This window comes from Hemiscyllium ocellatum, chromosome 16 (genome assembly GCF_020745735.1).
Source record: "Hemiscyllium ocellatum isolate sHemOce1 chromosome 16, sHemOce1.pat.X.cur, whole genome shotgun sequence".
Classification (NCBI taxonomy): domain Eukaryota; kingdom Metazoa; phylum Chordata; class Chondrichthyes; order Orectolobiformes; family Hemiscylliidae; genus Hemiscyllium; species Hemiscyllium ocellatum.
In genome coordinates this window covers 77,648,513-77,672,543 of record NC_083416.1, presented here as the reverse complement: position 1 = coordinate 77,672,543, position 24,031 = coordinate 77,648,513, and the positions used below count along the sequence as shown (strand labels likewise).

Sequence of the window (24,031 nt, the reverse complement as noted above, 5' to 3'; positions counted from 1 at the left end):
GTCTGTTCTTATCTATATGAACCATCAATTTTCCACTTCTTATTAGATTGTTATTCAGGTTGCGTTTCAAGGAGCTCCTTACAATAGGATTACACTGTATTATAGAAAAGGAACAGGCCATTTGTCCTGACTGCTCTATACCAATAATCACATTCCAAATGAACCTTCTCCCTTCCCTCCTTAGCTAACCCCAATGAGAAGGTGCTTCTCTTCCTTGCTCAAGAGAAAAGAATTGCATTTACTTTGTACAAACGCAGATGCCCTGAAGGGCTTTATAGAGTCAACAAAACTGGTTTTAGAGTGCAGTCACTGTTTCTCAATTTATAAATTCGTTTTCACAATTACTGACTTATTGGTTAGAAATAACAATGTACAGCAACTGGAAAAGGAAAATAAATTGATTTCTAAAGGCTTGAGGTTTTTTTTTCACTGCAGAGATGAAATAGCACCTCCTTTTCTAGAGATTAGAAAGCTTGAATCTCATATTCAGCTACCTGGGAGCCAATTACATAGCCATTAGTAGGCAGAAGACCTTTGTCATTGACAATTGGTCACCAATCTATAGACCAATCTGCTACTATTATTCACAGGATGAAAACATTGCTGGCTAGGCTGGCAGTTATTTTCCAGCCCAGATGGTAGTTAAGAGTCAACAACATTGCTGTGGATTTGGAGTCACATGGTTTTTTTTAAGATTAGATTCCTTACAGTGTGGAAACAGGCCCTTCAGCCCAACCAGTCCACACTGACCCTCCGAAGAGAAACCCATGCAGACCTATTTCCCTCTGACTAATGCACCTAACACTATAGGCAATTTAGCATGGCCAATTCACCTGACCTGCACATCTTTGGACTGTTAGAGCACCCAGAGAAACACAGGCACAGGGAGAATGTGCAAACTCCACACAGACAGTCACCTGAGGCTGGAATTGAACTTGGGACCCTGGTGTTGTGAGGCAGCAGTGCTAACTGCTGAGCCACTTTGGGAGCTTGCTTTCAAAAATTCCCCTCCATAATCTTAGCTTTTGAGAGTCCTTTCCCCATTTTACTCCACAAACTACAGAACAAAACATAGTCTTTACAGACAGCATTTACTACCCATCCCTAATTGACCCTTGAAAAAGTAGTCACGAACTAGCTTCAATAATGTGAAGCTGGAAAAGCACAGCAGGTATGACAGCATCCAAGGAGCAGGAATGTGTGTATTTTGGGCAGAAACCCTTTGTCCTGATGAAGGGTTTTGGCCTGTTCCTTGGATGCTGTCTGACCTCCTGTGCTCTTCCAGTTTCACATCTATTGATTCTGGCTTCTAGCGTCATCAGTCCTTACCATCTCCAAGTCATGAGCTGACGTCTTGAACGACTGCAGTCAAGGTGCTGTAGATAGACAAAGACATGAAAGAAGGAGTTCCAGGATTTTGACCCAGTGACAGTGGAGGAATGGTGACATGTTTCCAAGTTTGGATGGTGAGTGACTTGAAAGGAAATTTGCATGTGGTGGTGTTTCCATGTTCTGCTTGTACCCTTGTCCTTCTAGATGGAAGTGGTCATATGTTTGTAAGGATCTTTGGTAAATTTCTGCATACATCTTGTTGTTAGTACACCGTGCTGCTATTGAGCATCGGAAGTGGAGTGGCTGAATCTTTGTGGATGTGGTGCATATCAAGTGGGCTGCTTTGTCCTGTATGGTGTCAAGTTCTTGACTGTTGTAGGAGCTATACTCATCCAGGCAATTGGGCAGTATTCCATCGTACCACTGACTTGTGCCTTGTAGACGGTGGACAGGCTTTGGGGAGCCAGGAAGGGAGTTACTCGTTGCACTGTTCCTCATCTGACCTACTAGTGCAGCCACTGTATTTATATGGCTAGTTCAGTTCAGTTTCTGGTGAATGGTAATTGCATGATTTTGATGATTTAGCATTTGGTGATGGTAATTCTGTTGGACGTAAAGTGGCAATGGTTAGCTGTCCTCTTGATGGACATGGTGTTTCTTGGTGTTTGTGTGGTACAAATGTTGCTTAGTACTTATCAGATTCAGACTCATCCATTCACTTTATTACAGTCACCTTTTAAAACAGCATTTCACCCAATCATGCATCTTAAGCTTTAGAGATAAACATGGGATAAGTTTATGATAGCCTTGTTTAAATTCACGAACTCTGGCATCTCTATCCTTTATCTGCTATGTTCCAATGAAGCTCAATGCAAGCTTGAAGAACAGTCTCCTTCTTTGATTGGGTACATTAGAACCTTCGAAACATAGAAAATAGGAGGAGTTGGAGTAGGCTATTCTAACTCTTTCAACCTGCTCCACCATTCAATATGACCATGGCTGATCATACAACTTAGTCCACCGTTCCTGTTTTCTCCCGATACCCTTTGATCCCTTTAGCCTTAAGAACGATATCTAAGTTCTTCAATATTTTGGCCTCAACTCCTTCTACAGACTCATAACTCTGAGTGAATAAATTTCTCCTCATCTCAGTCCTTAAACACCTACTCCATGTCCTTAGATATTTCAGATCGAAACCTTTGTGTCTCCTTCTTTGCACAGCAAGTGCTGGGAAAAGATTTGTACAGAGGAACCTCGATTATCTGGCATTTGATTAACCAAATTTCGGATTATCCGAACAAGATCGCAAAGTCCTAATGCTTAGCTATGTTATCTGGCAATCGATTAACCGAACGAAATACTCCCCACCTGTGTCCTCTGGATAATTGAGGTTCCTCTGTATTCCCATTTATCCCGACACTAGACTCATTTTTTTTAAAGGTAGATTTATTTAAAATGTACAGCACAGAAACAAATCATTTGGCCCAAACACAGTATTTATGCTCTAGTTGAGTGTCTAGCCATCTTTCCTTGGCTTGCTCTGTCAATATAACCTTCTGTATATTTCTCTTATAGGATTAACTAGGTGGAGCTCTTCTGAAACAAATGGTAGTGCCACTGTCTGAGTCAGGAACTCTTGGGTCTTGAATTGGAAGGTAGGTCAGAATGTGGCCAATTGAGTGAATATCAATCTTTTCAATCCACCAGTGGTGGGAATGTAGAAGTGGCAGATCTCTGGGTCAGTCAGAACCTCATGTCTACTTCAAGGGAACAGCTTTTCCATACGAAAAGGGGTTTGCTGTTAATGCACTATGACAATGTTCTCCACCCTCTGAGGGACTGCTAGGACATTCATCCATTTGATGTTAAATTGATCCATATTTGTCTTCCCAACTAATTGATGTGAAAACAAGGTCTACATTCTCACCGCGCTCTGGACCTTTCCTCTGAAGGTCCTCTCGGATTTTTGATGACTCATACAGCCTCTAGTTTTGCTCATCACAGAACTGGATTTGTATTGTTCTTCACCCACTTCTTCACAGTCATTCATCATTTTAAATGTTTATTTACTCAACTCCCTCAACCCTCTCTTTTTTCAATAGAAACTGAATCCACACATCCTCTCCTGATAGTTACAGCCTCAAAGGCCTGGTAATAATACCGCGAGAGTGCGGAGCGTAAAGAATTCTCTGCCACAGAAAGTGCCCAAGACCAAAACATTGAATGATTTCCAGGAGTTGTATATATTTCTTAGGGCTAAAGGGATCAAAGAGAATGGGGAGAAAGTAGGAACAGGGGACTAAGATGAATGTTCAGAAATGATCATACTGAATGATACCACAGTCTTGAAGGGCCAAATGGCCTACTCTTGTTAATATTTCCTGTGTTTCTTTACCCCAGTGAATCCTTTTGTACCCTCAGTGTCCCTTTCATAAAATGTACATTGTTCTCCATGGGTGGTCAAACCAAGATTCAACATTTGTCCTTACTGTCTTCCTCATCACACTCTTTCTCACTGTATTTCTCATGGCTTGTTCCTATATCCCGAGAAAGACAGAATCTTACCACTGCCCCTTCATATTTAGTGGTATTACCACTGCTAAATCCCCCACTATCAACATTCTGGGGTTACCATCAACAGAAACTCAACTGGACTCATCATATAAATACAGTTGCTACAAGAGCAGGTCAGAGGCTAAGGATAATGTGGTACTCACCTTATGACTCCCAAAAGCCTGCCCACCATCTACGAAATACAAGTCAGATGTACACGCCACATGTCTGAATGAGTGCAGCTCTTAACAACACTCAAGAAGCTCAACACCATCCAGGACAAAGCAGCCTGTCTAATTGGTACCAGAAGCATCCAACCCCTCCACCGCTGATGCTCAATAGCAGCATGTTGCAAATCCCTGACCACTACTATCTAGAAGGATAAGGGCAGCAGTTAATTGAGAACACCACCAATACCAAGATCCATCAACCTCTCAGTATCCTTGGAAATATATCACTGTTCCTTCAGTGTCAAGGAGCCCAAATACTGGAACCTTCTCCCTAAGGCCATTGAGAGTGTCCTACCCCACATGGACTGCAGTGATTAATGAAGACAGCTCATCATCACCTTCTCCAGGACAACTAGTGAGGTGTAATAAATCTGAAATCCTGTGAAGGAAATTTTAAAATGGCAAGAGTACAATAGGTCCATTATGTGTGTTTGGAGGGCTTTTTGAAAGACAGGAAAGAAACAACACATCAAAGCATTTCACATCTGGATGAAATTTATATATATATTTATACCATTATCAACTGCATTTCATTTACATTATTATATATAAAATAGGACAATAATCTCTTATAATTGAAAAACTGCTAGAGAGCAAGGTAGGAATGTCTTCCCATACAGGTCCCTTTTGGTTTTTTTTTTGCTGATTAACTGATGAAAGCGATATGAAGATTTGTTGCAGTGAATGAAAACACCCTATTTCAGAGTTACTGTGATCAAGAGTTTGAGCTTTGGTCTGGAATGGGTGAGAGGATTCTTTCTGCTTCCTTTTCTCGATAGCTAATTCTCCATCCTCCCCCTCTCCTCGACCCTGGGCCAGTCACCAACTAGCAATTATCCTCAAGCAAGTCTTTGCGCCTGAAATCTGGACAGTGGATGCTGTCAGACTATTTGACTGCAGAGGCATCACAATTCAGACTGGTCCTTGCTCCCAGCCGATCATTCATCTGTATGTGTGCACTATCCTGTTGAGTACAGGTGAACCTGTGGCTGTGCAACACAACCACCAAGTGAAAGCTTGTTTCCGGAAGCCAAAAATCTTCAAGTTGCTCATGTTCACAATGAAACCACTCTCTGTGCCATGAAAATTCTTTCCCCTCAGAATAAACTGGCCACACTTTTATAGAAGGCTTCAGCAAGGCGAGTGTACAAAGGTACTCTTTCTACTCACCTGGGGTGGGTGCAGCTCCAACAGACTCCAGAAATTCGACATCCACCAGGATAAAGCAGCCCATCCACACCCACTAAAAATACACTTGATCCACCACCTTCAACATTCACTCCCTGGCAGGAACCTCCCCAAACCGGTTTGATTCCCCTTAACTCACCCCAGCCAGGGCAAGGTGGGCAGAAGTACACCAAGGCCAATGAATCTGAATGACCTGACGCCCATTGATGTAGGAGCTACAAATGGCGAGGTGGTCCCAGATCCCATGACCAGACAGTTGCTGTCACACACATTTATACCTTGAATGGCTCATGCACCATAAGAACGGCCAACAAAGAATTGAACTGGACAAAGTTCAAATATATTCGCTTTGAATTAGCTTCTTCAAAAAAAACAATAATGGCTTTAAGAATACCCCACCTTGAGTTACCTGTATCCAACTGGAGAAGCAAAGGGGAATACATTTCTGAATGCAGAGGGAGGACAACAAGGGCAGGTGGTGTAATGGAGCGTTATCATTCTTCTGCCACAGTGTCCCGCAGCTTGACTGACTGATGTGAGAGGCTCTCTTCTGACTGGCTGAGCTCTTTATTCCTCCAGATATCATCGAAAACCTATCACTCCTGGGGCCTGGCAGGTAATTCTCACATCATGGGAAAGCAGGAGACTGGACTGATGGTGGGGAATGTTTGTGTGGGAGCCAACAGAGGGGCTGGGTTTGTTGGTTGTGTGACAAACCCACCAGGAATATGTCCATCTAGAGTTGACAACCCAAGGAGACAACAGACAAGTTTGAGTGGAAAGATCTCTCTTTCCTGAATTACACCAGGAGAGGTGTGTTCCCTGCTGGAATCCTCCCTCTCTGGAACTCTGTCCTGCTGAACTTTAGTTGAATTGAGCAGTGGTCTGCCCATCACTCCGGGCCGGAACTTTCCGTCTTCCCAGAATTACTGGTCACAGTTTGGAAAGCGTGCAATGTGCAAAAAGTAAACTTAAGAGCATGTCTTGCAGAAGCAGGATTCCATTCTCCCCTCTACACATGTATTCCCAGACATGCATACACAGGAACTCTCACTTCCGCACACATGCTGCCATATACATCCGCATTCCTGTACACATGCTTTCACTCTCACACATGCACTCTCACTCCTGCGCACATTCTGCCTCTTGCACACACACTCCTGTACACAGGCACTCACATCCCTGGACACACCCAAACTTCTACCCATGCACTGCCACATGTGCACACAAACACATACAGCCACATGCACTCTCACTCCTGCATACATACTGCCACACATTCCTGCATTCACACCATTGCATATACACTGCCACATAAACACACACTCCTGCACACACACTGCCATATAAAACACACACATATTGCCACATATACACACTGCCATATATACACATACACTCATAATCCTGTACACATATTACTATATACACACGTGCACTCACAATCCTGCGCACACACATTGCCACACACACTTCCACACACATACTGCGACATGCACACACACACGTGCTCCCGCACACATTCTGTTATATGCACACACGTGCTCAAACTCATATACACAACCATACACACACATGCACTCTCACACAGACACAATCACACATGATTGTGCTCACTCTCATATATGACACATGCACAAGCTCACACTCATACACAACCACACACGTGCTCACATTCACAAACACACACATGCCGCTCACTCTCACAACCACACACACTTGACATACACAACCACACACACGTGCCCACATTCATATACACAACCACACTCACTCACAACCACACACTTGCGCTTACACTCATTTCCACAACCACACACTCACGTTCACTCACATGAACAACCACACATACGCGTGCTCACACTGAGAACCACACACACGCGCACCCACACACGCCACTCACACTGACATATACACACACCCACACTCATATATACAACCACACACACTCATGCTCACTCACATAACCACACACACGCCGCTCACACTCATACACAACCACACATACGCATGCTCACATTCTCATACACAACCACACACATGCATGCTTACACTCTCAGAACCACACACGCTCACACTCACAACCACACGCTCACACTCACAACCACACACACACGCTCACAACCACACACACACGCTCACAACCATATACACACACGCTCACTCACACTCACAACCAAATGTGCGCTCACTCTCAACCACACGTGCATGCACACACACACACACACACACAAACAGGCACATACTCACACCTACATACACATAACTACATACCTATGCTCACACATACACATCTTGGCCCTGCTCCCACTGTCTGACTTTACAACTGTTCACTCTGTCGGAGTTTGCTCCCAGTCCATCCCCGCGGACAGAAGTTGTAGTAACTGGGGGACCTGGGCCCGGAATCATCCGAGGCCAGTGAGAACTCCGAATCAGTGAGTGACCTGCGATAGAGGCGGAGTGGCGAGCGGACAACTGGAGTGTCTGGAGAGACCACGCTGGGTGAGAGGGGCACCTGTGGAGAGGGGCAAGGGCTGTGGGGGCTCCTGGGGCTGGGGGGCAGCTCCCCGGGAGAAGCGGGTGGGCTTGACAGCTTCTTACGACGGGCGGCACTGAGCACGTTCTTGGCCAGCAGCTCCTTGAGGCGGCGGCTCTCTGGGTTGGAGCCTGGGCTGGCTTTGGACTCACCGAGCGGACTCCAGTTATTGTAAGCTGTGCCGCCCGCTCCTGGGCTAATGCTGCTGCTGCCTGGGGAAAAGGGCAATCTCGGGCTCTCTGGAGGAGTCCGAAACGTGTCTGTGTATAGCCGGGGGCTGCTCAATCTCCGCTCGAAGCTGGCCTTCCAAAGCGAGCTTCCTGGAGAGACTGGTCCCTGTGGAGGAAAGACACAACATTAATCTCATTCTTACACCACCTACCCCTCCCGGAAGACAACTTTCATTTATATAACACCTATTTTATATAACATCTACACAGTATTCCATTGAAGCACTCTCAATGGAGGGCTATCTGAAGACTACTCCCTGCTCTAATTTACCACAGAACGGCAGCTATTTTGCACACAGCAAGCTGTCACAAAAAACAATGTGGTGATAACAATATTTACCTACTCCAGTGATGGATTTTGTCAGGACTTATGTGAACGTTTGTGGCATCTCTTTACAACAGTGGCAATAAACTATTATACTTCAACCTGACAGGAATTGTGGGGTTGTGTTAACATTACATGTGTAATACAGCATCTTCAACAATACTGTATTCCCTCAGTACTGACCTTCTGACAGTGTAGCAGTCTCTCAGTATGGTCTTTCCAACACTGCAGTGAAAATTAGAATTGCTGGGAAGTTCCAGCCTGAATATTGTGCTCAAGTCTCCTGAGTGGTACACAAACCCACCACGTTCCGAGGTGAGACAATTAGCTACTTAGTGGACAGGTTTGGAGAAAATCTCCATCAGTTGGAACAGGTACTGTAGGAGCTGATGTTAATATGATTAAGATTTGAAATGAGAGACAATCAGAGTTTGTAGGAATTGAACAAAGCTCAGACTGCCCTCCAGAGGATTTTCACTGTACTAACCTCTCAGTGGCCCGGCCAATGTCTGAAAATTGTACATTGACCTCCCTCAAGTGTAAAGCAAATAAACAGGATTCAGCCCAATCAATTCAGTCCTGATAACTCTCCAAACGGGTGTACATCCACTTTTCTCCATTTATTACTGTCAGCATCATTGCCTATTCCATTCTTCCATATGAGTTTATCCTTTAAATAATACACTCCTCAGTAACAGGTTGAACTCTTTCATTCTCCATTGGTGGATCGGCAGATGGGGGAGGGAGTAGCCAAAACCTTCCCCTGTGGCCTTTCCTCCTGCCCTCACCTTCTTGCCAGCTAGTGGAACTTCAAACCTGAGAACGAGCGCCAGATTGTTCAGGAGAGATGCTTGGAAGCATTTCCACACACAAAGGGTGGGAGAGATTTGCAATTCTTTTCTACAAATGGCACTGGATGCTACATTGTCTGTTAATTTTAAATCTGAGATAGCTAATTTTTTGTTAAGCAGAGGTATTAAGGGATAGGGGTTAAAGGCCGATCTACAGATAGTGGAACAGGCCTGAGAATCTCAATGACCTACTCCTGTTCCTATAAATTCAGTTAATAACTCTGGATTTGAACATAAAAACATAATAACTAGGACTAGAGGTAATCCAGCCATTTGAGCCTGCTCCACCAATTAATACAATCATGGCTCATCACATGTCAGCCTCAATCTGGTTTCCTGACACTCTTCCATCCAATACTAATGAAAAATCTGCCTCTCTCCTCTTCAAAATTATTCAGTGTCCCATTTTCCACTGCACTCAGGGAAAGTGAACTCCAGATTAACGAACGATCTTTCCAGAGAAGTACTTCCACCTCTTCTGTTTGAAATCTGCTGGCTTTTATCCTAAAACTATAGCCTCTTGTTATAGATTGCCTCAGGAGGAAACATCTGCTCTACATCTACTTTGTCAACCACCTTTAGTACCTTATATATCTCAATTAGATCTCCTTTCATTCTTCTAAACACTAGCGAGTATAGCCTTAAACTGCTAAACCTCTTTTCATAATCTAGAGGTTATTTTCCTTCATGGGAGAGTCTAGGCCCAGAGGGCATAGTCTCAGAATTAAAGGGTACCAATTTAAGACTGAGATCAGGAAAACTTTCTTCTCTCAGAAGTTGTGAATCTTTAGAATTCCTTGTCACAGACAGGCCTGTGGGGACAGAATCATTGCAACCATTTAAAAGATAAATAGGTTCTTGATCAGTTGGGAAACTAAGGGTTAATGGGGAAAGTGGACGTGAGGAATGTCAGATCAGCCATGATCCTATGAATGGCAGAACAGACATGAGGGCTGAATGGCCTATTCCAATTTCTATGGTCTTATCAGACACGTCCCTTATCTCTGAAAGTTAGTCTTTGTAATGGTGACCATGACAACAATCACTGATCGTTGCAAAAATCCATCTGGTTCAATAATGGGGAAGAAAATCTGCCATCCTTATCCAGTCTGGCTGACAGACTCCAGACCCACGGCAATGTGTATGGGTTGTTCACTGCCCTCTGAAATGTCTGAAGAAACAACTCAGTTCAAGGGGTAATTATGGATGGACAAGAAAAGTTGGGCCTTGACAGTGATGTCAACAACCCATGAAAGAGTTTTTAAAAATTTAATGTGCACAACATGGACTATTTAAAGGACGGAACTTTGAGAATGGGGGTGGATTGCTCTTTTACAGTAGATAGTGTCTTTCTCACAGTGACTCAGCCAAGTGGAACCAGTGTTCACTGCTCCCTCCACCGAAAGAGAAGGAGGGACCATTCTCCTCCTTGATGTTGTACCAAATTTGCAATCGGTCTCTGAGGTGGAGCTGTCTCTGACTGGGGGAGGAGGGAGAAATGTTAGATGACAGGAGGAAGGAAGCGCCCTGGATTCTAGAAGGATCGGGTTGAATCAGAGTTTGGAATGATACAGGGACAGAAGTTGTGTCTGGTTTTAAATAAATTGGGCCAATAAAGTTTTGAAAGTTATGATTGAATCTGCTTCCAGTCTGAATATTTCAGATCACAACACACTGCTGTGAGGTTGATCTTCCTCACTGGCTCCTTTGGTAAATGATCTAAAAACCGTCCTCTCTGGTTACCAAAATCCTTCAGCCAATGCGCTCACTCCATCAAAATTCTGCATCGCCTTTTATCAAAGTTCCCCTTTGTAAGTGCCTGGATTGTGCTGTCATAGGAGGTGGAGGAGGGAGATACAATAACAATGTGACAGATACATGAATAGGCAGGGAACAGAGGGATATGGTCTCTCCTAAATAGTCTGGCCCTAATGCACAGATTTAAATTCTGCTAGCTGGCTGTGTAGCCGCAACTGGATTTTATTTTAGAAAGTCTTCATGTGTTGGTGCAGTCTTGGTGGGCTGAAGGGCCTATTCCTGTGCCATACTGGTCTTTGTTCTGAGGCTACCTCACCATTCCACAGTTTCCCGCCTCTTAAATTTTTGTTTTTGTTTTCTCAAAGCCTTTTGAGTTCTAGTTTCACTCTCACTGCATTCCCTCCAAGACCAAGATATTGTACTGGTAGTGCTGTGCTCAGGGCTGCTCTCACCATCTTCTTTATGTAGAAGGATGGTTTTCACCCCTTTGTATTCCAATCCCCAAGACCTAATGTTCCAGCATTCCATTAGCTTTTTTATTTAATAACTCAGGGGAAAGATGGTGGTGTAGTGGTAAAGTTCTTCAATTAGTAATCCAGAAAACTACACAGATGCTTTCTGGATTGCACTTTGAATTCACTTTCAGACAGTGAAATTTCAAACTAATAAAACTCTGGAAGGAAAAAAACAGCCCATGGAGACCTCTGTCAATTATTGCCAAAAATCCATCTGGTTCCCTCAGGTCCTTTCGGAAGGAAAATCTGTCATCCTTATCTGGTCCGGCCACAGAAATGTGATTGACTCTTAATTTAGGAATAGGGAGCCTTAATTAAGAATGGACAATAAATGCTGGCCCAGCCAGTAATGCCCCTCCTGTAAAAAAGACAACTTCCTTGTGGCCATATTTTAAAGATCCATGCAGCTAAAATCCCAAGTGCTTTCGGACCTCTGCTGTTTTAAGTTCCTGTATGAGGGGCACACACACTGGTATTTGGGTGGATTGACCTATTTCTGTGCTGTAAATCCAATCTGCATCAAGCTCTGGAATTCCTTCTCTGTAACTGCTCACTCATCACCTTCCTTCCTTCAAATTGTTCCTTGAAGCCAATCTCTTTGGTCAAAACATTAGCCATCTGGTCCAATATCTCCTCACGTCACTCAGTGTTAAACACGGCCTCAAAACTCGCAAAGCACCTCAGGGTATTTTAAATTACGTCTAGGGCATTATCTGAATGCAAATTATTCATATGGTTGTTTTACAAAGGCATGGTACAGAAATCTAGCTCACAGAGGATATGCCAAGTTAACATTCAAATCAATAGATACTAACTGCTATATTTGGAAACTGTTTTTAACCCAATATGATCTGGGAACGTGCAAGGGGACGGTGCAGAGGCAGCTTACTCTGTATCTAACCCTGTGCTGTCCCGTCCTGGAAGTGTTTGATTGGGACACTGTCCCTGTCCTGGGAGAGTTTAATGGGAATAGTGTAGATGATGTTTTAAAACAGTAGAGAAACTTTCCTCAGTATCTATCCTTCCGCCATCCTTGACAGAGAGTGTTTAGATTAGATCAGATTAGATTACTTACAGCGTGGAAACAGGCCCTTCGGCCCCAACAAGTCCACACCGACCCGTCGAAGCGCAACCCACCCATAACCCTACATTTACCCCTTACCTAACACTACGGGCAATTTAGCATGGCCAATTCACCTGACCCACACATCTTTGTGACTGTGGGAGGAAATCGGAGCAACCCGAAGGAAACCCACGCAAACACGGGGAGAACGTGCAAACTCCACACAGTCAGTCGCCTGAGGCAGGAATTGAACCCAGGTCCCTGGCGCTGTGAGGCAGCAGTGCTAACCACTGTGCCGCCCGTGTGAAAGTAGAGGCATCCACTATCTAATCCTGTGCTATTCCCATCCTGGGACTATTTAATGGGGATAGTATAGAGAGAGATTTACTTTCACTAACAGAGTAGAGAACTCTACACTATATATCCCTGTGCTGGGCTTACTTTCAGATTGAAAGTAAATAGGTTAATATTTATAGGTTACAAACTAATAAGACCACTCAAAAATTTTTAAAAATTAAGAACTAAATAAAATTTGGATCAGGTGATGTGTTGTACCTGCATGATGTGGGAGCCGGTGGACCCCATTGTGATTCATAGTGACCACATCTACAGCAAATGTTGGTTGCTTGAAGAACTCCGACACAGGATTGTTGAGCTGGAGTCCAAGCTCCATACATTGCAACACATCAGGAAAGGGGAGAGTTATCTGGATGCAGCATTTGAGGAGTCAGTCACACCTCTTAGATTAACTCCCTCATGGTGGAAGACACCAGCAGCATGGGGGAGGCAACAGCCTAGTGGCATTATCACTAGACTATTAATCCTGAAACTCAGCTAACTTTCTGGGGAACCTGGGTTCAAATCCTATCATAGCAGATGGCAGGATTTGAATTCAATTAAAAAGGTATGGGAATGAATCTACTGATGAACATGAAAGCATTCCTGATTGTCAGGAAAAAGCCATCTGGTCCGTAAAAGAAAACTGCTCCGCTTACCTGGTCTAGCCTGCATGTGACATCAGACCCATAGTAATGTGGTTGACTTTTAACTACCCTCTGAGATAGAGAAAGTGAGGATGCAGATGCTGGACATCAGAGTCGAGAGTATGGTGCTGGAAAAGCATAGCAAATCAGGCAGCACCTGAGGAGCAGGAGAATCGATGTTTCGGGCTTCGGGGTTCCTGATGAAGAGCTAATGCCTGAAACGTTGATTCTCCTGCTCCTTGGATACTGACTGAACTGCTGTGTTTTCCCATCACCACACTCTTGACTCTACCCTCTGAGATAGCTTAGCAAAGTAAGGGCAGCTAGGGACAGGCAGTAAAATGCTGGCCAGTCAGTGATGCCTATTAGTGAATTAAAAAAAGCATCCCAGAACTTCAAGAGTCAGGAGACAAAGGTGAATATCGTGGCCATCACTAAGGAGGTGCTGGGGATGCTGAAAGATCTGAAGGTGGATAAATTTCTTGGACCAGATGGAGTACACCCCAGAGTACCCCGGAGAAAGAAACAGATGAGGAGACTGTGCAGGCATTGGTACTGATCTTTCAGGAATCACTAGAGTCAGGGAGGGTCCCAGCGCACTGGAAAATGGCTAATGTAAAAACCCTGTTTCCTGATGCTGCCTGGCTTGTTGTGTTCTTCTAGTCTCCTGCTTGTCTTCTTAGGAAGGATGGGTAGCAGAAGAAAGAAAATATAGGCCAGTTAGCCTTAGCTCAGTCATTGGTAAGATTTTGGAATCCATTAATGATGAGATTGAGGAGTACTTGGATGTGTTTGGCAAAATAGGGCTGAGTCAGCACAGCTTTATCAGGGGGAGGTCATGCCTGACAAATCTGTTTGAATTCTTTGAGGAGCTAATTAACAAGTTAGCAAAGGAGAGCCAGTGGAAAAGGTATATTTCCAACAAGTGGAGATCAGTAGGGGTCAGTGATGGGGCCACAACCATTTACATTATACAGTAAAAATGTGGAAGAAGGATCTGAGGGCATTGTTGCTTAGTTTGCTGATGACACAAAGTGGAGGGACTGGTAATGTTGAGGAGGTGGGGAGACTGCAGAAGGATATGGACAAGCTAGGGGAGTGGGTAAAGAAATGGCAGATGGAATACAATGAGCAAAAATGTGAGCTTATGTCCTTTGGTAGAAAGGAGAGGCACTAACTATTTTCTAAATGGAAAAAGGCTTTGGAAATCTGAAGCTCAAAGGAATTTGGGAGTCTTAGTTTAGGATTCTCTCATGTTAGGAAGGCAAATGCAGTTTAGCATTCACTTTAAGAGGGCGAGAACACAAGAGTAAAGATGTACTGCTGAGACTGTATAATGTTCTGGTCAGACCACATTTGGAATACTGTAACATGACCAGCTTTGGGCCCCATATTTTTGTTTCTTATTCATTTAAGGGATGTGGTCATCACTACCCAGGCCATTATTTAACACCCATCCTCACTGCCCAGAGGGCAACCACATTGCTGTAGGTTTGGAGTCACATGTGGGTCAGACCAGGCAAGGATGGCAGTTTCCTTTCCTAAAGGACATGAATGAACCCAAATAGGTTGTTCCAGCAATCACCAAGATTCATGGTCATCATTAGACTCTTAATTCAAGATTTCTGTTGAATTCAAATTCCATCATCCACCATAGTAGGATTTGACCCACATCCGCAGAACATGATCTGGGTTTCTGGATTAACAGTCCAGCGACAAAACTAAGGTGTTGGCATTGGAGGAGGTCCAGAGGAGGTTTATATCAGAAGTGGTTAAGAACTGTGTCTGTACTCAATGGAGCTCAGAAGGATGAAGGCCAATCTGACGGAAACTTGCAGAATTCTGAGAGGACTTGATAGAGTGGATGTGGAGAAGATGTTTCCACTAGGACGACAGACTAGGACCTGAGGGCACAGCCTCAGAATGAAGACATGACCCTTTAGAACTGAGATAAGGAGGAATTTCTTTAGCCAAAATGTAGTGAATCTGTAGAAATCGTTGCCGCAGAAGATTGTGGACGGCAAGCCATTGAATGTACTTAAGACAGAAATAGTTCTTAATTAGTAAAAGGCATCGAGGGTTACAGGAGAATGGGATTGAGAAGTGTATCAGCCATGATCAAATAGTGCAGTAGATTCAATGGACTGAATGGCTTAATTCTGCTCCTATATCTAATGGTCCTTGGAGTTTGACGGGGACAGTGTTAAAAGAGTTTTACTTTCAGTTTGAAAGAATAAAGGGAAATTAGCTCTGCATCTAACCTCATGCTATCATTGTCCTTGTAATGTCTTATGGGGAGTGTCGAGGGACATTTACTTTTTATTTAAGAGTAGACAGAACTTTACTTTCAGTTTCAAAGAGTAGAGAGAGCTTTACTCTGTATTTAACTCTGTGCTGCGACTGATGGGGATGGTGTTCAGGGACGTTCACTTTGCTCAAGAGTAGTTAGCTGTTCTTTCAGTTTAACAGAGTAGAGAAAGCTGTATCCAACCCTGGGAGTATTTGATGGGAATGGTGTTGAGGGAGCTTGCTCTGTATCTCCCTCCCATGTTTTGACTATTTGATGGAGGTGGCCAGCAGCAAAAAAGTCACAACAGTGTGTTGCCTCCCTCCTGCCAGGATCAAAGATATCTCGGAGAGAATGCAGAATGTTCTCAAAGGGGAGAGGGACCAGCAGGAGGTCATTGTACACATTGGAACTAACGACATAGGAAGGGAAAAGGTTGAGATTCTGATGGGAGAATTTAGAAAGTTAGGCAAGAGTTTAAAAAGGAGGTCCTTGAAGTAGTAACATCTGGATTACTCTCAGTGTTACAAGCCTGTGAGGGTAAGAATAGGAGGATAGAGCAGATGAATCCATGGCTGAGGAGCTGGTGCAGGGGAGAAGGGTTCACATTTCTGGATCACTGGAAGCTCTTCTGGGGTAGAAGTGACCTGCACAAGAAGGATGGATCACACCTAAATTGGAAGGGGACTGATATACTGGCAGGGAGGTTTGCTAGAGCTACTTCGGAGGATTTAACCCTAGTAAGTGGTGGGGGGAAACCCAAGGAAATAGAGAGGAAAGAGATCAATCTGAGACTGGTACAGTGGGAAAAAGGAGAGAGTCAAACAGTCAGGGTAGGCTGACAGGGTAGAGCAGCAACAAAGCAGAGAACGAGGTAGGACCAATAAATTAAACTGCATATATTTCAAAGCAAGAGGCCTAATAAGGAAAGCAGATGAACTCAGATTATGGTGAGGATCATGGGACTAGGATATCACAGCAATTACAGAGACATGGCTCAAGGATGTACAGGACTGGCAGCTTAATGTTCCAGGATACAAATGCTACAGGAAGGATAGAAAGGGGGAACAAGAGAGGAGAGGAAGTAGCATTTTGATCAGGGATAGCATTACGGCTGCACTTAGGGAAGATATTCCTGGGAACACATCCAGGGAAGTTTTATGGGTGGAACTGAGAAATAGGAAAGGAATGATCACCTTATCGGGATTGTATAATAGACCCCCAATAGTCCGCGGAAAATTGAGAAACAAATTTGTAAGGAGATCTCAGTTTTTGGTAAGAATAGGGTGGTTATGATAGGGAATTTTAATTTTCCAAACATAGACTGGGACTGCCACAGTGTTGAGGGTTAGATGGAGAGGAATTTGTTCAGTGTGTACAAGAAAATGTTCTGATTCAGTAAGTGGATGTACCTACTAGAGAAGCTGCAAATGCTGACCTAGTCTTGGGAAATAAGGCAGGTCAGGTGACTGAGCTGTCAATGGGGGAGCGCTTTCGGACCAGTGACCATAATTCTATTAGTTTTAAAATAGGAGAATCTGTAAATTGTTTCAAGACAGAGGTAGGTAGAATCTTGGTAAGCTGGTTACGTATGTATGTTTGGTTGGGGTGGGGCGGGGGTAGACTGTTACAGGAGTCAGTGGGAATGTAGAACAATCAGATCAACCAAGATCTTATTGAATGGAAGAGCAGGCTTGAGAGGGGGAGTGGTCTCTTCCTACTCCTAGTTCCTAAGCTTATGGGATTTGTGACCCCGTAAGGCCTGTTGCTTTTTTCTGTCTAACTCATTGAAGCCTCACTTCCCTCGGAGGATGTGTTCTTACTCTTTTGCAAAACTGTTGTGTACAGATTTTGTAAATGACGCGGATTCAGAGAACCTACAATAACTTGCTTCATTTAGTCTCACGATTAAATGATTTGGGACTGAAAATAATTTAGTCTGTTGCACCTGCTTAATGCAGTTGATGGTTGTAAGAAAGGTGAAGGATGTGTCAGAAGCAAGGAAGAACAGAGAGTCAAAGGGATTCAGAGACTAACACAAGTTCCTAAATTTTAGCTTGTCAGAAACATTTTTTAAACTTTTTATTTTCAAAATAAAATTCACTGGTGACTTGTATATTAGAATTATCCAATACTGTAATTGAGCATTCAAGAATGAAATTTGTTCCCAAAGGCGCCTGGAATATTCTGATTAACATACTCTGGTGACCATCTTCCTGTGCATCGCCTGTTATGTTAACTGCTCAAGTTGATTATTAAACAGCCAGGGAGGCAAGGAATGTGCAGTCTACACATTTGAGCCAGTTGTTATTAGTTTTAAAATTGTTCACAGGATGTGGCCATTATTGGCTAGGCCAGCACTTACTCTCTATCCCTAAGGACAGTTTGGAGTCATTGCTGTGAATCTGGAGTTACGTTTAGACCAGACCAGGTAAGGACAGCAGATTTCCCTCCCTAAAGAATATTGTTGTAAAAACCCAACTGGTTCACCAATTGACAGTGGTAACATGGTTGCCATTAAGCAAGGTTTTAATTTCAGATTTTTACTGAGTCCAAGTTTCACATTTGCCCAGATGGGGTATGAACACATGCTCCAGGAGCATCAACCTGGGGTTTTATGCATGCCCCAAAATGACTGTGGGTTGATTTGAGATTTATGCCTTTTCCCTCACCAGCGAATGGTCAAGACAGAAGCTGTGAGTAGGCAAGGCCTTGGTAAAATAGGACTATTAACTCGATCTCTCTGCTCTTCCTGGCCCAGCCTCTGTTCTGCAATACTTGACCGAATTTAGGAGATCACTTCATGGGACTAAAATCTCAGACTCACACCAAACTACTCAGAACTGCAAAGCTACTGTAGGAACTTTGACCTGTTATGCCTTTATCAGTGCTTTCAAAGAAGTCTCCAACTAGTCCCACTTCCTATCTTTTCCTAAATTCTTGCAAAAGTTTTAAGTGTTTACCCCAACTGTTTTGAAGTGACTGTTTTGAAGTGCACGCCAGATCATGAAAGCTTCCAAGTAACAAAAAAGCTCTCCTCCCCTCCTGCTCTGTGTCTTTTGCCTATCACCTCACGAGATTTTTTGAACATTTTTGTTAAATCTCTCCTTTTGTGCTGTGAGAACAGTGCCTGCAGAAAATACCAGAGGAACTCAGCAGATCCTGCAGCATCTGAGGGGGGAGGAAGAGAGAGAGAGAGAGAGAGAGAGAAACAGTTAACGTTGAGTCCGATATGACTCTTCTTCAGGATGAAGCTGAACTCGAAACATTAACTGTTTCTCTCTAAACAGACACAACCAGGCCTGCTGAGTTTCTCTAGCACCTTCCTGTTTTTAAGTCATAGCCTGAGATTGTAGTCAACACTCATTAATGATGACTTCTGCTGTTCTGAGGTCTGTGGAAGCCTCTGTAATAATCTGAAAAAGCTCATTCTGAGCAAAAGAGCAAACACATACACAAGTGACACAGAGAGAGAGGGAAAAAAAGAGAAAGTGTCCAGAAAGGGAAATAAAGAAGCTTTATTAAAGTGCGGGATACAATTCAAGCATAAATACAACAGCAGATCTCAACAGGTTGCAGAAGAAACGAGAGAAGAGGTGAGTTTACAATATCTCTGGCATTGTGTCATAGTTACACAGAAACAAGAGAGAGGGAGAGCTCAGTGGTGTCAGTCGTGTCAACTCTCGAGGTTAGTCAGTAAAGATGAAATCTACTTCTTCACGTCCCAGTTCCAGACGTTGGAGACTAATCTACAAGTTCGAGCACAACCCCTTTCTTTCTCATTGATCTTGAAATGTGAGTCTAGTTCATGGAGACCAGGTTCACATGGGAAAGTGGAAAACATTTTACCCAGAACATGGAAGTTTTCTTTTGAACCTTACAGTGTGGTCCCTAAGCTTGCCTCTGCTCCACAATTCCACAGCTCATTAACCAGACCACAGCCTACCCCGAATTCATATGGTACCCCCATAACCAACCACCCTCCCCAGACATTTCCCATTCCCACCCTAAAGGAGCAACTTGCGCGTTAGAGCTAAGGATTCCCATGCACCAATGGGAGTGGGAGTTTGTGCGCCACATCGGGATGGATTCTTCAGCTAAAACTTAGTGAACAGTTGAGAGGCAGGGGGAAGGGAACCATTCCATCACAATGTGCATCACACATGGCTGCCCACACCAAGAAACTGATTTAACCCACTGCCCTCACCCAGTGATTTGAATCTCCGCAGTCCACTTATCCCAGCATAGCCCTGACAGGCATTGACTGACAGCAGAACGACTTCAACCTCATCCTGCTTGATATTATAGCTCCTCTGCTCAGCTCTTATATTCTATGTCTTCATAGCACCCACAATGTCAGGTTGATATGTAACTTGGCCAGAATTTAGGATCTGCAGGCAGGCTGCGAACAAATCCCTGACCTAACAAATAATCCCCAACTTGTTGTAGAGAGTCCAATCGTAAAAGTCCCTTTGTAAGATGTACACGTCCTAAACTCTAAAGCTTGCTGAAAAAAAAGAACGCAGGATGATGAGACAAAAGTGAGAATATTAAATAAAAACTAAAGACAGTTGCCAAGTAACAGGAAGGCAGCATCTGGAGTTCCAAGTAGGTGAGGTGGAGAAGGGTATTGTAGATTTGTGGACAGTGAGAAAGAGAGGAAAAAGGGAGGATAGTAAAGAGGGGAAGGGAAAGAGACAGAGTGGAGGGGAAGAGTGTAGTTACAAGGAGAGGGAGGGACTGACGCTTTGACAGTGTTGCACTCCCTCACTTCCTTGGACGTAGCATTGGGGGTGTCAGCCTGGACCCTTGGGCAGCTGCTAGCAATGAGGGTGAAGAATGTATGTATGGGGGCTCCTCTTGTGGCATAGTGGTAGTGTCCCTACATCTGGATCTGTAGACCTAGGTTCAAGTCTCATCTGCTCCAGAGGTGTGCAGTAACATTTCTGAACAGGTTGATGAGAAACAAAAGGTTTATTTTCCCTGCAGGCTGAGGGGGTGACTTGATAGAAGTTTCTAAAACCATGAGTGGCATGGACAGAGTGAGTAGTCAACGTCTTTTCCCCAGGATAGGAGAGTCCAAAACTGAAAAGCATGGATTTAAGGTAAGAGAGGAAAGATTTAAAAAGCACCTCAGGAGCAACTTTTTCATGCAGAGGGTGGCGTGTGTATGGAATGAACTGCCAGAGGAAGTGATGTAGGCTGGTACAATTACAACACTTAAAAAGGCATCTGGTTGGGTAGATGAATAGGAAGGGTTTGGAGGGATATGGGCCAAACGGAACTACATTAATTTATCTGGTTGGCATTAATGAGTTGGACTGAACGGTCTGTTTCTGTGCTGCACAACTCTACGACGGCGCTCTCTATGTCGCATTGGGGATATCAGCCTGGATTATGGGTTTAGGTTTCGGCTTTTGGATTTGAACCGATAACATTCAAACACAGGGTCGCTAGAGCTGCTTGGTGAGCCATTATTGATTTGTCTTGACATTTGTGAATCTGGGCCAGTGAGGGGGTTAGTGGCAGGTCCTTTTGAGCAGCTGATGGGTGATGAAGGTGGAGGATTTTTGTTTTGTGTGTGTGTGGGGGGGGGACCCTGTTGTGCCTTACTGGTATAGCCCCTGCCCCTGGAACAGGAGGACTGGGTTCAAGTCCCATCTTTTCCAGAGGTGTGTAAACAACATGATGGGGAGTAAACTAAAATAGGTTTCTGTTTTTAGGCATTTGGACCTGGATCCCAAACTGAGGCAACAGGAAATTACACTGGCGTTTTCAGCAGGCCATTCAGCCCATCGACCCTGTGCTGGACTCCACTGGAGAGCTGCTCCCAGCTGATTTTTGTCCTCTTTCGGACACTAAGAGCAGGCAACTTTGGGATTTTTGTTTGTCTCTTCCCCCCCCCCAAAACCCCACGTTTTTTTTTCCCATCAATTCCCGCTCCTTTCAGAAAAGCAGACCAAAAGGCTTCCACACCTGGGGTTCCAGTCCAGCTTTCCGGGCGGAGAAGGAGGGTCTCGGGGCTTGCGGCACCTCCCTGGCGGCTCGGGGGGACGGGGAGCTGCTGCTGCTGCTGCTGGGGCCGGGGAGAGGAAGAGGGGGCTCGGCCGCTGCGGGGCTCTGCTCGGCGAATCCGTTGAGCCGGGAGGAGGCGGAGGCAGGAGGAGGCTTGGCGGCCGTCGGGGGGCACGAGGAGAGCGGCACCGAGCTCTGCCTGAGGTAGGAGGCCTGGCCGGGGTTAGGCCTGACGAGGCGGGGCGGAGAGGGGGCCCCTCTGGGCAGCGAGCTGAGGGGGCTCTTCTCCGGAGTGATGATGAACAGCGAGGAGCTCAGCTGCTGGCGGCGGGCGGGGCCGGGGTTCCCGTTCGCCTTGCCCACCTGAGCGAAGGCGGATACCGGAGAGCGGCGGCCGAGGCTCGGGCTCGGGCCTGGGCCTGGGCCTGGGCCTGGGCCCGGGCGGTCGTCGCCGCATTTCCAAGATGGCGGCAGGGACATGGTGGGGGAAGGCGGCCTGGGCCTGGTCTCCATGGCAACCGGCGCCTCGATGGTGTACCTCTCCATCCGGGTCTGCCGCCGCGCGAACAGCTCCGCCCCTTTACCTTTGACCTCGGCCAGGGCCTGGCTGGCGCGTGGGGCGCGGAGCTCGGGCGGCTTGAGGCACGACGCCCACTCGGGCACCGGCGGCTCGTCGCGGTCGTGACCGCTCCCGCTCCCCCTCCCCCTCCCGCCGGGCGGCTTGGGGGCCACGGGGGGCGACGGCTTCTTCTGGTTGAAGTTGGCGGCCTCCGCGCCGAGGCCCAGGCTGTCGTCCTCCTCCGCCCCGGCCCCGGCCTCGGCCTGGCCGCCTCTCCGCTTCTGGACGTCGATGCCCTGCACCAGCGAGAGGAGCTCGGGGTTCGGCGCCACTTTGGGCTTCTCGTGGAAGGTGAACATGGGCTTCCTGGCCGCCCTCCGCGCCCTCGACTCCTCCAGGATGCCGGTCTTGGGGGCCCCCCGCGCGGGCGGCCGCTCCAGGCCTGGCGCGCTGGACCCTGGAGGCGGTGCCGAAGATGTCCTGGTGGAGGCCGCCGGCGCCTGGGAGTAAACCGGGCCGTACGGAGCGATCACAGGAACACCGGCCGGCGGCTTGTAGGGCTTCGGGGAGCCCCCCTCCACCGAGAAGGGCTTGGGTGTCCTGTTGGCCAAGGGTGCCCGCTTCTCTTCGGGCCTGTGGGCCATGTGGCCCTCCCCATGTTGACCTCCGCCGGTTTGACCATTGACCTCTCTCTGTGGATGCTCACCGTCTGGGTCGTGTGGCGGGCACGAAGTCTGCAAATGGACCTCCACTGTCGTCCTGGCCGGTTTCACCGAATGGTTGATTTCCACTGGATGTGTCCGCGTGGGGCTCTGGAGTCCCAGCCCCTGCCCAGGCTCCCCCTCGCCTCCATCCTCCTCTGCTGCCTCTTCATCCCGGTGCCCCTCGTCCTCAGACCCGTCGTCTTCCGCTGCTCCCGCCTGACCTCTCTGGTCCACTGCCTCCTCGTGGTTTCCGACTGTCAGCGTGGGCTCCATGGTGTGGCCCTCAGCTTTCCCCCGACAGCGCTGGAGGCTGGTGTCCTCCGAGGAGTCGGACGTTGTGGGCAGTTCTCTGCCTGGCTCCCCGGCTAGACTGTCTCCAGGGTCTCGGCCCTCTCCATCAGCAGGGCTGCCTGGTTCCAGGTCACAGCAGTGCTGTCGCTGGCCGTAACTCGTTAAGGTGAATGCATTCACTCTCTTCCTGCGCCTGTTGAAGAGCAAGACGCCTTTCGAGTTGGTACTTGGTGGAGTAGTCAGCTGGGCTGCAATTTTCTGGCTTTGGATCCTGGCGTCTTTTGCCCCCTGCTCACTCGCACTGAGGCTGCGGCAGAGACCTGCAGGGCAATGACAAAGATTGTTATGTGGACGCTGCAAAACTGGACAGGCAAAGACTCCCTGCAACACCTCTCTCCCACACTCACCCCTCCCTCATTCTCTCACACACGTCCCCTGCCCCACACACACATCCCCCATCTCACCTACAGACTCCTATCTTTCCCCCCAGAACCCGCCCCTCCCCTCTCACCCACATACTCGCACCCCACAAATGCTCCTCCCCTCCCCCCTTTCCTACTCTGTGTGCTGTTTCAGTACACATTGTTCTGCTATTTCATTAGCCTGATTTA

General features: G+C 46.1%; 1 protein-coding gene across 1 annotated transcript in view; it reads right to left on the bottom strand.

The window, feature by feature from the left end:
- Nucleotides 1-4,589: 4,589 nt before the first annotated feature.
- LOC132823494 (synaptopodin 2-like protein) overlaps nt 4,590-24,031 on the bottom strand; it is a 98,828-nt gene continuing 79,386 nt past the window's right edge. The window contains exons 3-4 of the mRNA XM_060837420.1: nt 21,828-23,740; nt 4,590-8,175 (exon numbers count right to left, since the gene is read on the bottom strand). Of these exons, the coding sequence (XP_060693403.1) occupies nt 7,624-8,175; nt 21,828-23,740 (2,465 nt within the window). The 3' untranslated portion in view covers nt 4,590-7,623. The remainder of the gene's footprint in view (nt 8,176-21,827; nt 23,741-24,031) is intronic.